The 13,584-nt window shown below is 37.9% G+C and overlaps 1 protein-coding gene across 1 annotated transcript; it reads right to left on the minus strand.

Moving 5' to 3' along the window:
- Window positions 1-2,587: 2,587 nt before the first annotated feature.
- On the minus strand, window positions 2,588-12,310 carry LOC140943589 (UPF0764 protein C16orf89 homolog). The gene is made up of 5 exons (XM_073392697.1): window positions 11,916-12,310; window positions 8,455-8,889; window positions 7,529-7,964; window positions 4,999-5,054; window positions 2,588-3,272 (listed from the first exon to the last, which is right to left on the minus strand). Exons 1-5 carry the CDS (start codon window positions 12,121-12,123, stop codon window positions 2,818-2,820), a joined length of 1,590 nt encoding a protein of 529 aa, XP_073248798.1. The 5' UTR covers window positions 12,124-12,310; the 3' UTR covers window positions 2,588-2,817.
- Between the last annotated feature and the right edge of the window lie 1,274 nt (window positions 12,311-13,584).

A 13,584-nucleotide genomic window follows, 5' to 3' on the forward strand; every position in this document is an offset into this window, starting at 1 on the left:
CCCCCATCAGCTGATCTTTAAGAACAAAGGAGAGGGAATTTAACCGCTCGTTTCAGCACACCCTCGTGGGGGAGAACGCGTGACAAAGCCTTAACAGGTCTTAATAACTGCGTGGGAGGCAAGGAGTAGGGTAGAGGAACGAGGAATTGGGAAGAGCCAGAGAACTAACAATAGCAATAGAACTCAACATTTTAGCGTGAAAATAGATACCGTAAAATTCCGAAAATAAGCCCCTCCATGTATAAGCCGACTCCAAATATAAGCTCTCAAACCGGTGACGCAAAAAACCCTTCGTTAAATCGCCCCTCCAAATATAAGCCCAGGGGGCTTGTACTTGGAAAATTGCCCTCAAATACAAAGTAAAACAAAGCAAAAACGGTAAATTTACTTCCAACTATGAGGCTAGCCCAATCGATTTGTAAACGAAAAATTTCCCTCCGTAGATAAGCCCCTCCGAATGTGAGCCCCTCCAATAATAAGCCTCTCAAAAAGGGCCTTTGAAAAATATAAGCCCTGGGGCTTATTTTCGGAATTTTACGGGACTTTCCCTTGATTTTCCGTCCAATATCACTCCGCGTTCCCCCAGTACAAAACAACCAGCTAATACTCGGCAATATAAGTTAGTTGCTTTACGAGAATTCTGTTTACTTTTACAGCCAGTGACACATGTGACTGGAAGAAATATCCGTGTTCTTTTAACAGAAGATAGACCTATAACCTTCTGGTTTCTAGTCCCGATGCTCTACCCATCTAAGGCCATTTAACTAGGCTCTAGGCTTTTTCGTGTAGGTGCGCACAGGAGGGCGTAGTGCACGTGTAACAAGCACCGAAGGCGTGAGCCTCTTTGGAGGTCTGGAGGCATACTCCCCCAGAAATGTTTTATTTTTAGTGGCTTGGAAATGCCATGTTCCATAATTTCCAGGGGGAAGTTTCATAAATCAAAGCATGTAAAAACGCTAACTATTCAGTAACTTTGTTGTTTATTCGCCAACTTCCGCTACCACTGATTTAAGTGTATATTAGTGTATTATGAAATACTGAATGAAGGGCTGGCACTACGGCAAAGGGCTGATTTATTATAGGCTAATATTTCGGCTAGCAAAATTAGCCTCCCTCAGGGCAAGAGCTATATCGAGAGAAAATAATCAGTTATGTTTTATTTTACACTTTAAGTGACGTCTGGCTACGGCATCTCTTTAATTAGAGATACGACAAGAGGAACCAGTCAGTTGTATTTACGTGTTGCGTGCACCTCTGCATTCAAACAGTTTTTCCTAGTGTATTATAGCTACAGGAAATGGGCGAGACGTCTCCCTTTACGACGGGAAAATTTGGCAACTAACTTTGTCAATATCCACATTCTTGTACTTGCGTATGTGGAGTATTGCCAAAGAGGACAGGCTCTCCTCACTCATAGTGCTTCGAAGAGCGTTTTCAGTCTCTTCACGCCGCTAAAACCGCGTTCGGCAGCGCAGGTTGACACAGGATAGGTTAGCAAAGTGACAAGAGCGACATATACCCCTGGGTAGAACTGGGGGCTTGTGTTGATCTAGTGTCCGGTCCACCAGAGTTGTGTTTTTTTTCTCTTTCTTCATTTCATAATTCTTTCTCTTGAAGCAAAAATAGCAAAGTAAAATCACGCCCTCTTCTCATAAATCGAGAATTCTAGAAGGCTAAAAAACCTTTTTAAAATCATTTGATTCAATGGTGTATTTGATTGGAAACAAGGCTGACCAATGGTATATTTGTTGTGGAGTGAGTGAGTGGTAGAAGGCCACACAAAAACTGGGCAAGTAGGTAATATTACTTAATCATGGCCTATTGTTTATTAGTAAAATCCAACTAGTGGTCTATTATCAATGCTACATTCTGATTGGTTGAGTTACTACTAGGCTATATGGTATAGCCCACGGCTGAATCGCGCTTCGCTAGCTAAAGTTGTTTTGTCTCGATATTTTTGACCAACTAGTTGCATTTTACTAAAACAATTATTCCTCTCGCCCTCATGGCCGCTGAGTCAATAGCCCATTCGGGCTTCGGCCTCATGGGCTATTGACTCAGAGCCCATTCGGGCTCGAGGAATAATTGTTAAATACTCTACAAAAAAGAAATAATTTGGGGAAACCGCGGGGGAGGGGAGGGAAAGGTAGTCCTATATATGGGCTAGATGGGTATGTGCCGCCCAATAGAGTACGGTTTTTGACATGTTTGAGGGTCTCAAACCGTCAATAGGCTATCACATTTCTCTTGTCGGCGTTCTGTTTCCGGTGTGATCCATAGATAGGATACCTTTATTATATGAGCTAAATTTCAAGTCCGTTAATACCCAGGTACACGAGAAAAAAATCATCTATTATACCTCACGGCTTTTTTTACCTGAAATTTATGGGAGTCATACTTTCCCCTGGGCTCGATTACCAGCCGCTGTTCGGAAAAATGAGCCCGCACTCATCCCCCCGACCAGACCCGGGAGAAGGCGGAAATCGTGCCAAACTTTCCCCCAGAGGCGCCATAAAGCTTCCAGATGAAAAATGTTATGCTGGGTAACAAAACAATAGATGAATGAAACAATCAAACAATCAGCCCCTCTTGCTCTAAAACAATAGCAAGTTTGTTTTTGAAATATATTATGTTTTTAAATATCCTACGCATTATTAACTTACCTACCGTTAAAAACATGATACAAATTATTGATAAAACTGAACGTAACAGATAAATAATAAAAAAGCTACTTCCAAAGCTATAAAAAGAGGTATTAAGAGTTAATCCTTCTTTTCAAACTATAGTAAAATAGTTAGCTTATCTGACATGAAAATTCTAAATAACATATTTAGTTTCTTTTCCTGGAACCACTGTTCTAATTAATATATTTTTCAACGTTCCTTTAAAAACCTTAATTAATATCCCTGATAAAACAAGAACAGTGCTTCCAAGCCATATGACACTCCAGGGCATAAATGCTGACCCCTCCCTGCTGCCACTTAGCAACTGGTGCTCGCTGTTCTCTATCATGGCTGCCTTTCGCATTTTCTGAAGGTGCTCAGATGGCATTTGATTTGATTTTTGTAACTGCCTTTCTTTTATGGCAATAATGTCGGCGATGTTGTTGTCACTATTGTAGATCTCTTTGCTGATCTGTTGGGGATCTTGGTACTGTTTCATCTCCATTTTAGCCTGATTGTTGAGTTGTTTTTCATGAGGATACAGCAGCCAGCGCAAGTATACACCCAGTAGACCAGCTGCTACACCAGTCAGATGGGACAGACAGCCATCTGCAAACATGTCAAAACATAACATATATATATATATTTGGAGGTAGCATATTCACAAAGTGGTTCTTCATCTACCTGATTCCTGGTCAAATTGGAATTTGGAAATGTTGGGTTTTGAAGGCAGGGGAAAACGGGAGTATCCAGAGAAAAACCTCTCGGAGCAAAGGAGGGAACCAACAACAATCTCAACCCACATATGGTGTCGAAGCCGGGATTCGAACCTGGGCCACATTGGTGGGAGGCGTGTCCTCTCACAACTGCACCATCCCTTGCTCCCCAAAACCAAGGCTAAAGGCAAAGCTCCTGTTAGAGCGGTTTTCACTTGACTGTCGAAAGTAATTGGTTTTGGTTTTACTACGCCGTTTGGTTGGCTAGTGTATTTACTTTGGTTTTGGTTTTACGACAGTCAAGTGAAAACCGCTCTAATAAATTTATAATTTACTCCAAACAATTAAAAACTTGTAACCATTGCAAAGAAATCCCCTTGAAGTTGAGACTGCCATCAGTCGAAAACAAGTACAGCTGTACATGTAACTTGTCAGAGGAGAGTTACAAAAAACATGATAACTTAATGGGTTAACAGCTGAGTGGTGATACAGTCATGTGATGCTGGTCAGCAGAAGCCAATTTTGACAGTTGTTGATAATTGACCACAATGTGGATGTGCAATATCTGGTTGCCGGCCCCCACAGAAGCTAGAAAGGGTCACATTTCACAATGGTGTTCCTGTGGTATAGTTGGATGGACAGATGGGTGTGCGTACGGTCACATGACTACCAAAATTACTCCAATGGATAGATAGTCAAATTTTCTTAGCTATGGGGATATACTATGATTTGCCATTGTTGACAAACAATAATTAAAGTTCTATGTGCCGGACACACTTTTTTGTAGTAAGTTACGCACTATTTGTCTTGTGTCCTATGTGTCTGGTGTCTTTTGTGAAAAATACCATTAATATTACCAGCAACAACAATTCACAGTCTGCCCAATTCAAATTATTATATCGATCAAAATGAATTATTATATGGCTACAACTGAACACACACTTTCATTGGCTGTTTTCCTGTAATGACTGTGCATTATTTCTTGTAATGACCAGGCATTACTAGCTGGGTGTCCAAGGCATAAACAATCTGTGTTTAACTTGACAGTGGACATCCTTATGGACATACATGTTATGGTCAATTGACAGTTGTCAAAAAGGGTATCCGCTGACCAGTGTCATCTGACTGTACCGCGGGATCAAGTGTACAACTCATTGAGGTGACATATTTTTTTAAAGTTATCTGCTGACCAGTTGTTGGTTTTAACTGATCACAGGCTCAGATCCATAATGAAAAGGCCACATAATAAATAACTTGTTAACCTCATCCATTCAGTAATTACAGGGAAATCTCAGACCTCAACTTGATGTATTGACCTCACTATCACTCGGTCAATACATCAAGGCCTCGGTCTAAGATTTCCCTGTAATGACCTTACTCTTGGTTAACAAATAGTATGTAATTAACCTTGTTTTTGAGGAGGGATCATGCAATAACACTCTGATTAATCATGAAATTGCAGGATTTTCTGCTGACTTTCTTCCAGAATAAAGAACATTTTAAGATGTTTCCCTGGGCCCTGGAAGAAGAGATTGCCAGAAATCCCAAGAAAAGTACATGAATCTAGCTTATTCTTCAGTAATAAAAACTGGACTGGACAGTTATTTATAGCTGCATACCATCAAGTTCCTCTTCAACCAATAGGGATCGCATGGTTCGCATACTTAGTGGCTTCCTAAACAGTGAAGAATAAAACCTGAAGTTTAGCACATTTACATCAATGAAATTTGCAGTTTCTACTCTTTAACAATAATATTGAATGAGGCCATGTACGAAGTGAAGAATTAATAAGCAGATCAAGGAGGATCTTATACACTGAGGCCAAAGTCTCAAAGATCAGCATAATTATTCACATCACATGAAAGCCGAATTCAACAATAGTATTGTTTTATTATTCATTCAAAGTATTTCCAAGTTCTTATTAATAACAAGCTCACCTCCTCGCGGACTTTCTTCAAAACTTTGGCCCGCTTCTTGGCACGGTTTCACAATATAAACAGATGTTTTTTCTTGCAGATACTCCTCAAAAAGTAGAAAACACTGTCTCATCAAGCAATATGTTTTGTGTCTTCTTGCCTTTCTGCCGTTCATTTTTAGTCAGAAATTCAGCTATTTTGTCTTCAGCTAACTGTGAATGCCATTTTTAAGTTAACTTTTGTACAAACAGCTTTGTTTCCAATCAAATACACCACTGAATCAATCAGTGTATTGCTTGCATCTTCCAAATTTGGTATTTTGTGCCAGTTGGTTAATATGAAGAATTAGCAAGGGGATTGGAGCCAATCAGAAATCAAAATATTTTGAACGAACAATAATATGAGATACATGTTTATACTTTTAAGGTTATATCACTGCCATCCGGTTAGCTCAGTTGGGACAGTGCCTGTGCTAGTCTGCTGAGCCGGAGGTCACGAGTAATGCCGGTCCGATCAACACTCAGGGTCTTTAAAATAACTAAGGAGAAAGGGCTGCCTTTGCAATGACATCTGCAAATGGTTAGACTTTCTGTTCTTCTTGGATAAGGAACGAAAAACTGTAGGTCCCTTCTAACAGCACTTTCACTTATCAGGTAACCTTATGGGATGTAAAAGAACCCACACACCACTGTTCGAAAAGTGTAGAGGACATAGACCCTGGTGTTGTGGCCAACCTCTCCTGGGCTGGGTGTGTTTAATCTGCAAGCTGGACACACTAAAAAATATATTGGGTTCTGCACCATAAATGGTGGAAGTGATTGACAATAAACAAAATGATCACCATAGGGAACATGCTTTGATCATTTCTCAGATTCTCTCAACTTTACAAAAGGGATGGAGATCAGCCTAGAGAATTTGAATGTTGATTTTGGGGCTGAAAGAGTTTAAAAGATCCTCTTCCAACAAGAGATCAAAATTCACAAGACTTAATTTTCCTAGGTCAATCCCAGATGTTGCCATTTTTCAACAAGAGCCCAAAGACATGAGAATGATCTGCCACCAGCTGTTTTTGACACATTTCTGTTTAAAGGTTTAAAAAAAGGTTCAAAGTGGAAAGTGCACTTAGCTTATCCAGCTACTTAGAAACAATAATATTCAAATATAACATAACAGGATTTAAAACCCCAACTGGCAGGAGGCAACCAGTTGGTCATTTACAAGCGTGGCCGACTGCCTGAGGATTTGAACTCGGGATGACCAAGAAAAAATCCTGCAAGTTGCCACAGCGGGCCACGAACCCAGGACCACCAGATTGTGAGTCCAATGCGCTGATCACTCAGCCATGCTGCCTCCTGTATTTCCATTTATGATTGTTAATAAATTAAAACAAATAAAAATAAAATTTACCAATTATTTTTATCCTTGGCAGTTAATATTTTCTAAACAGACCTGCCTGATTGCAAGCTCAACACTCAGACTTTTTCACCATGCTGCCCCTATGAGAGTTCCCATTTTTGGGCTAAAAAATTACTGCTACAATGTATGTCCCGCTCAACAGGAGGGTATGCCTTTTGCTTCTCTGACTCTGAAAGAGGGTAAAAATACTACCCTTTCATCTCTGGAAGTGGGGTTCCTATATTTACCTTCTTGATTCCAAAGCAAAGGGATGATTTTTTACTGGGCGGCCTGTGGTAGAGCCAATCATAATTTCAGTTTTTGGTTGTCTGTGTAGAAAAATGAACACCCAGGGGAGGGACGACACGAGGTCTGAGATCAAGAAATGATTTTCTCACAACTTGTTTCCCAATAATCCCTGATCATTCTCGATAGAACTTAGGTGTGAAATTACGTTCCCCAGTCTCCTTTTTCATTATTGTGGTTCCAAATTCATGTCTTTTTGTCTGGAACAGATCCAGGATCTCAAAGGCTCGGCAACACACCCTAATGGTAAATTTAAGGGAGTAGCCACAGGCCCCCAACCCTGTGGCTGCCCCTTATTAACGTTTCCACTTACCCATAATTTTTTTATCTATTTCATATTCAAGGTTTTTTTTTAAGGTCACCCATTGGAGAGTTCTACTCTTCTTTCACGCTTTCCTCATCATTCCCCCATTACAGGTCACTTTGAGAAGTTTGTTTTTTCTACTTGAGCAGCGCACCCACATAGTAAATTCAAGTAAGAAACCCCCACCCCACCCCCCCCGGGCTGTCCCTCACTAAATAAACAACTTACCTAAGAATTTTTGAGCTATGTTCATAACCAAGGCTTTTTCGAAAGTCCCCAAATGGAGAGTTGTGCTCTTCAACCATGCTCTCCTCATCATTGCCCTGTTTCAGGTCACTTTGTGCATTACTTACACCAGTCTCTTCATCATTGCTATCACTTTGAGAAGTTTGTTTTTTTGTGCCAAAACAGCCATCTTTTCTTTGCCACGTAAGAACGTGTCTTAAACGCTTGGATGACAAGAAATCTTGATAACCAATTGATCCACACACCATCGCCTGCTCCATGTACAAATCTCTTTTGTAAGCATACCTGTCCAATGTTCTCTTTTCTTCTACAGCTGTCATCTGAGGATACATGTCTGAGCAGATGCGATTGTAAAATTCTTCAAGTCCTCCCTTGACATGAGATTGTTCTAAACGCTTTAGCAAGATTGGAGTACACCCTGCAAACAAGTAATGATAACAAAAGGTCTTGCATGTCTTTGTAAAAAACTTATAGCTCATTAATAAATAATATCTTCACGTACAATTAAATTTTGCCTCCTTAAGTAACAACTTAAAAATAAACTATCATATGAATCATGAAAAAATTGTCATTCATCCTGGTTTGAAAGATTGCTCTTATTAATGATCCACCTGTGGCAAAGCCTAATAAAGTTCTGAGGGACGTGTATATGTATGTTGAAAAACAATGGTAGACACATAACCAAGAGGCATTGTAAGTGATGCAAATTGGTCAATAAATATCATATTAGGCAATTTTATAACATCCACCCTGATACACAACTTGTAATCAATCTAAATTGACTATTACATGTACGTGTCCCAAACAATCTGCTCCCTGTTATGGTAATAACCCAACTTACACAGATTAAACAAATATTTGAGGCTTTTTACAGGCACGATTACAACAATAGAGTTGTCAGCACCAACCTTGTATTTCACCAACCAGGAGATACAAAGCTTGATGAGTCAAAGTGTATTCTGCTGCCCCCTCAGCACTTATCAACCGCCAACATGAATCTGATATTTGACAAGGCTGGCTGCCTTTAGATCCAGTACCGGTCAGTTCACTAATACAGCGATCACTTGTGCTCTCATCAAAGCTGATTAGGTTCCTTCTGCCTTGGCGACTGAATTGTCGCTTTACAAGCTTTTTATTCGTGAATGGCTTAAAGTTTATCCAAGGATAAGAAACTTGTTTTCTAAATTTGCTAAAGTATTCAGGTTCAGAGTGCTGAAGATATGGCAAAGCATTTTGAGCAACAAGGGCTGCTTTATTATAGAGTGTTTTTACTTGATCCACCACATGATCATCTAAATAGAGTTGCTTGTCTCTTGCATCATTGATAATTGAAAGGAAAGCTCCTAAAAAGCAAAGGCGAAGAAAAATAGTATTGATAAGACTTCATCTATTGTGTGCTACATACACTGTAGAACATGTTGTTAAAACCTAATGACAATGTTACAATTATACGATAAAGGTCATGCTATAATTAACAGACCATATTATTTATTATTTTATTTTATTTTATTTGCCAGACAATAATTACAAAAAATATAGGAAAAGAAGAAAAAAAGAAGTGGCGAGGAGACCTAACAGAAACTATAGGAGCTTATGAGAGGTTAGGCCTCCTCGAACTATGAGCTAGAGCTGTCTCACATCAATTGAAGAAAAGAAGGCGAAAAGTCGAAGATGGAAAGATTTATGAACTGTTTTCATACTTACTCAATAATTTAATCTTCAGTTTTTTCTTAAAAGAGGAGAGGGATTGAGAGTTATATTAATATATACTATAACAATAAACGTGCATCTGCTTATAACTATTTTACTGCATTTACTAACTACTAACTAACTTCAAAAGACATATTTATTCAGTTTAGAATTTTAAGAACTACAATAATTGTACTTAAAATTCTAAACTAATTGCTGAATATGTAGTCAAGCCCTTTTCTGGTCACTGGCTGTCTTGCTAAAACTTCCCAAAATGCTATTTACAACTCAAGCACTTTGCAGCCTTGAAGACTGTACCAGATGCAAAGTATCAGCATCCAAAGTTTGGGCATGAAAAGGCTACAAAATACAAACAACATCTCCAAGCAATAGTAAAATCAGAAAGAGAAAATTGTCTAACCTGCAAACAACCTATTTCCATTTAATTATAAAAGAACCAATTCTTTATTTTGACAGAGGTGAATTAAATGGTATTGCTGATTGAAAAAAATAAGAGATAATACCGAAGAATAAACAACATGTCAGAACCAGAGTGAAAGCTGTATTTGATCAGCTAAAAGAAAGTTCACAATATACTGAAGTATTTTTAAAAGTCTGACAGGCAATAATTGACACAATACAATGTGCTCTGTTGTTTTTTAATCAGCTACAACTCTAGTGTTATCCAGAAGCTCTGGCAGTCGGCAAAAATCACCATATAGTTGCCATAGAAGTGTGAGCTACTGACACAAAAATAAATTTTTAATAGGAGGAATAAATCAGTGGTACATAAATTTTGTTTTTCAACACTTTTTAAATGTAAACAAAATCAAACGTAGATAAAAAATAAAGCACATAAAAAAACAGGTAAAATAAAAGGGCAACCACCATGGCTAAAATTCTTTAACCCTTTAAGTCCCAATAGTGACCAAGATCAATTTTCTCCTAACAATATCCATACACTGTTAAGAGATAAGTTATCAGAATTAATAAAATGATCACCCAAGAGAAAATGCCTTGATCTGTCATCAAATTCTCTCAACTAACTCTTTAAGGAAATGTATAGAGATCAGTTTGGAGAATTTGTATGTGGATACTGGGGCTTAAAGGGTTAACTGGTTGCCAAAACACACTCAAAAACAAACCAGAGGTATAGGGAAAACGCATCCAAATTAGTAAACCCAGATGCAGTTTAAAAGGTGCATGAAAGGCCATCTGCTCCGTTTGATCTAATCTGTTACCACCTACTTTATTTTTTCCCCTCTCTACTCTACACCTTCTGGAGAACCCCACATAACTACTACTAATAAAAAAATATTATTTACTTTACATTAGTTATTTGTACAGGTATACCTACATCTGATTTTTGAAAACTAAACAGGAATAATGATAAAATTATTACATAACTAGGGAAATTTCCAAAATTTGAAGACAAAAACAACATTGGAGCTTTAATGCTGTTTAAAGGCATTGAACTACATTTTGTACATCTACCACTTTCTCTTGTAAAACTTATATCAAGAGCAAGAACTGATCAGGCTCTCAAGTAAATGAAAACTGGAATCTGATGTGTCAGGAACTGTTGTAACTGATGAGCTGGCAGCTGACAATTTTCCCACTTCCACTGGAACATTTTCTGCCTCCTCAACACTCGTAGGTTTTAGAAAATTTATCGAAATACAGGAACCACACAAGTTTAAACCTTTGCTGCATGTTCCTCTTGAGCTTTCCTAATGTAAATGCTACAGGTCAAAATTAAATTCAGGTTGAAATTTTTTAACCCAGGTTGAATCTCAATTTCTTTTTCTCCTAACCCTAATTATTGATGAGTTAGGGCTAGAAAAAAAAGGAAATTGAGAATCAACCTAGGTTAAAAATTCTAACCTGAATTTAATCTTTACCTCTAAAATATACAGGTTTTCCACAAATGAGATTTTATTTATAATTAAAATAGTATTTTTTTCAAGGACTTTATTATGGCTGCCATAGTAAAAAAAACAACCAGCTTATTCCCAGCGGATATATTAAATTACAGAGGGCTTCAGCAAAAATCAAAGTGTTATATTTGAGGAAGAGAAAGGAAAGGGCAAAAATGCTCACAATTTATATAAGAAAAATAAGAATCTTTAACTTAGTTTATAAGCAAAGTGAAATCAGATGGTACAAGAAACTTGAGTCTATCTTCAAGTTAGGAACTTCATCATCCTAAAAAAATATTATGTAAAGATAATTGAAAATTTTGAACTTAACTCAAGCCTAAATGTTCACGCACGAACTATCAGAAGAAAATCGTTTAAATAGGTCGAAATCTAGCTAAATTTCCTCGTGATAACCTAAGAAATTATTAATGAGATTACATGTAAAACATAAGATAAATCTAATGGGATAGAGTGACGATGAGTCATCGATTCATGTCACCGTTCCCAAACTTCGATAAAAATAGCGCTTAAAAGCTTTGAAACCTCCAAACGTGCTCAAATATATGACGATATAATTAAACTGCTTCGTTGTCTCAAAAGCAAACAGTGTGAAAAATCAACGATCGACTCTGTTAGATTACAAACAGAATGATATGATGAAGATACAGTAATACATTGGTATCATAACAAGACTTAAATAACAAGTGATATCCTGTTTCTGCTTGGAAGACGACACTATTATTTTAGAATATATCTCTTACCTTGAGCGACTCTCAGTCCAAAAATACCATCCAAGTTAATGCTTTTGAAGTCTCTCCGGTAGAAGTCGATGGCTCTATTCAAAGCCGAAAACACTTGTTGTGTCAAAACCTCATTCTCTTGATCGGGGTGATCGTCGCAAAGCGTTGGCCGCAAAAGCACAACAAAGCTGAGCCAAAGTGCTAATGCTGATGGCCGTTTATGGAGCATATTTTTCTCTGATCTGGGAAGCTAAACACCCTCGAAGTCCGTTGCACTTTTAACACAATAGAAGGAATTTTGTAATATCTGTTGATCATTAAACGGTCTATTGAAAACCCTTTGAAGAACAAGAAAAACTGAAATAATGCATCTCGCCGCGTCGGTCGCCGCGTCGAATAAATTATCACCCGTTCCAGTCCACCCTTGCTTGAATTGTTCCCGCCAGAAGCGCCAGAGGCGACGCCAGAAGCAGGAAAAAGAAGTCAATGGAAATGATCAGAAATCCTTCGTTAGAAAAAGAAATAATAAATATGATAACTGTCGAAACACGTCTTTTTAAAAGAAACTTAAGCAATAGTGATAAAGCTCATTTGTTTTTTTTCGAATTAGCTTAAATTCGTGGATTACCGATTTTTTGGTTTGCGTGGATCCACTCCCATACTTTTGTGTCCTTAGCAGGTCGTTGTCGCCTTGTCGAGAAAAGAAAAAAAATTAAAGAACAAAAGGTTTCATTTTGAAAGGAAAAGATAGAGATCCAATGTAGACTCAGTTAGATAAATTCTAGAATTTCGTGAAAATCTTTATCCACGTACCGGCCATGGAAGTAATCAAAGCAAGAATAGTGGAGGGTCTTACTAAACGTGCATGATGGTATCTTTGAAGGGATTTTGACCGTTGACGGTTATCTACAGAAAATTTAGTTAAAGAGCTTAAGTAAATATTAACCAATAAATTGATATTTAACTGTTGTGTTTTGGAGGTACCCTTGGTCTTTCACAAATACAATTTGCAAATATTTTAAGTTGTAAGGTCTTGTAATGTTCAGAGAGAGAGAAAGAGAGAGTGTGGGTGTTTTTGACAACATGGCCCGTGGTTTTTCAAGTGAAGAGATTCTTCAGGAGCCAAAATTTCGTCGAAATAGTGAGATTTGAAATACCCTGAAACGTTTTGACGGTTAATATTACTCTGACTTTTTGACGGTTGACGGTAAAAATAACCGGCTTTTTTGACGGCTGACGGTAAACGCCATTAAGACCCTCTAGTCAAACTTCACTCAAAGCTAGGAGCACTAACTGACTGTAGTTTCTAATTAGCCGCTTGAGAAACAAAACCACACCCCTCATTCAAAAGACAATACAGTACATACTTAATAAATATGCCAGCTGATTTCTTCCTCTAAAAACAACGCCATATAAGAAAAGTGTTTCTCCATAGCTAATATGAATTGAAATGACTGAAATTGGAGAGTTGAAATAAGGACTGACACATGTTTAAATTCGACTTCAGTCCAAGACGGCGATTTGGATCTACTATTAAAAGAACGTTATTAGCTAACTCAGTTGTCGGTTTATGGAGCTGGAAATTCTAACCACTAATAATCAAAATTGAATGGGGAAAAGATGGAAACTAAAGTGAACCTTTGCCGTGTAAAAGTGCATTGTCTCAGTTTCATGAGGACTATTGTGAGAA

This window comes from Porites lutea, chromosome 7 (assembly GCF_958299795.1).
Source record: "Porites lutea chromosome 7, jaPorLute2.1, whole genome shotgun sequence".
NCBI lineage: Eukaryota > Metazoa > Cnidaria > Anthozoa > Scleractinia > Poritidae > Porites > Porites lutea.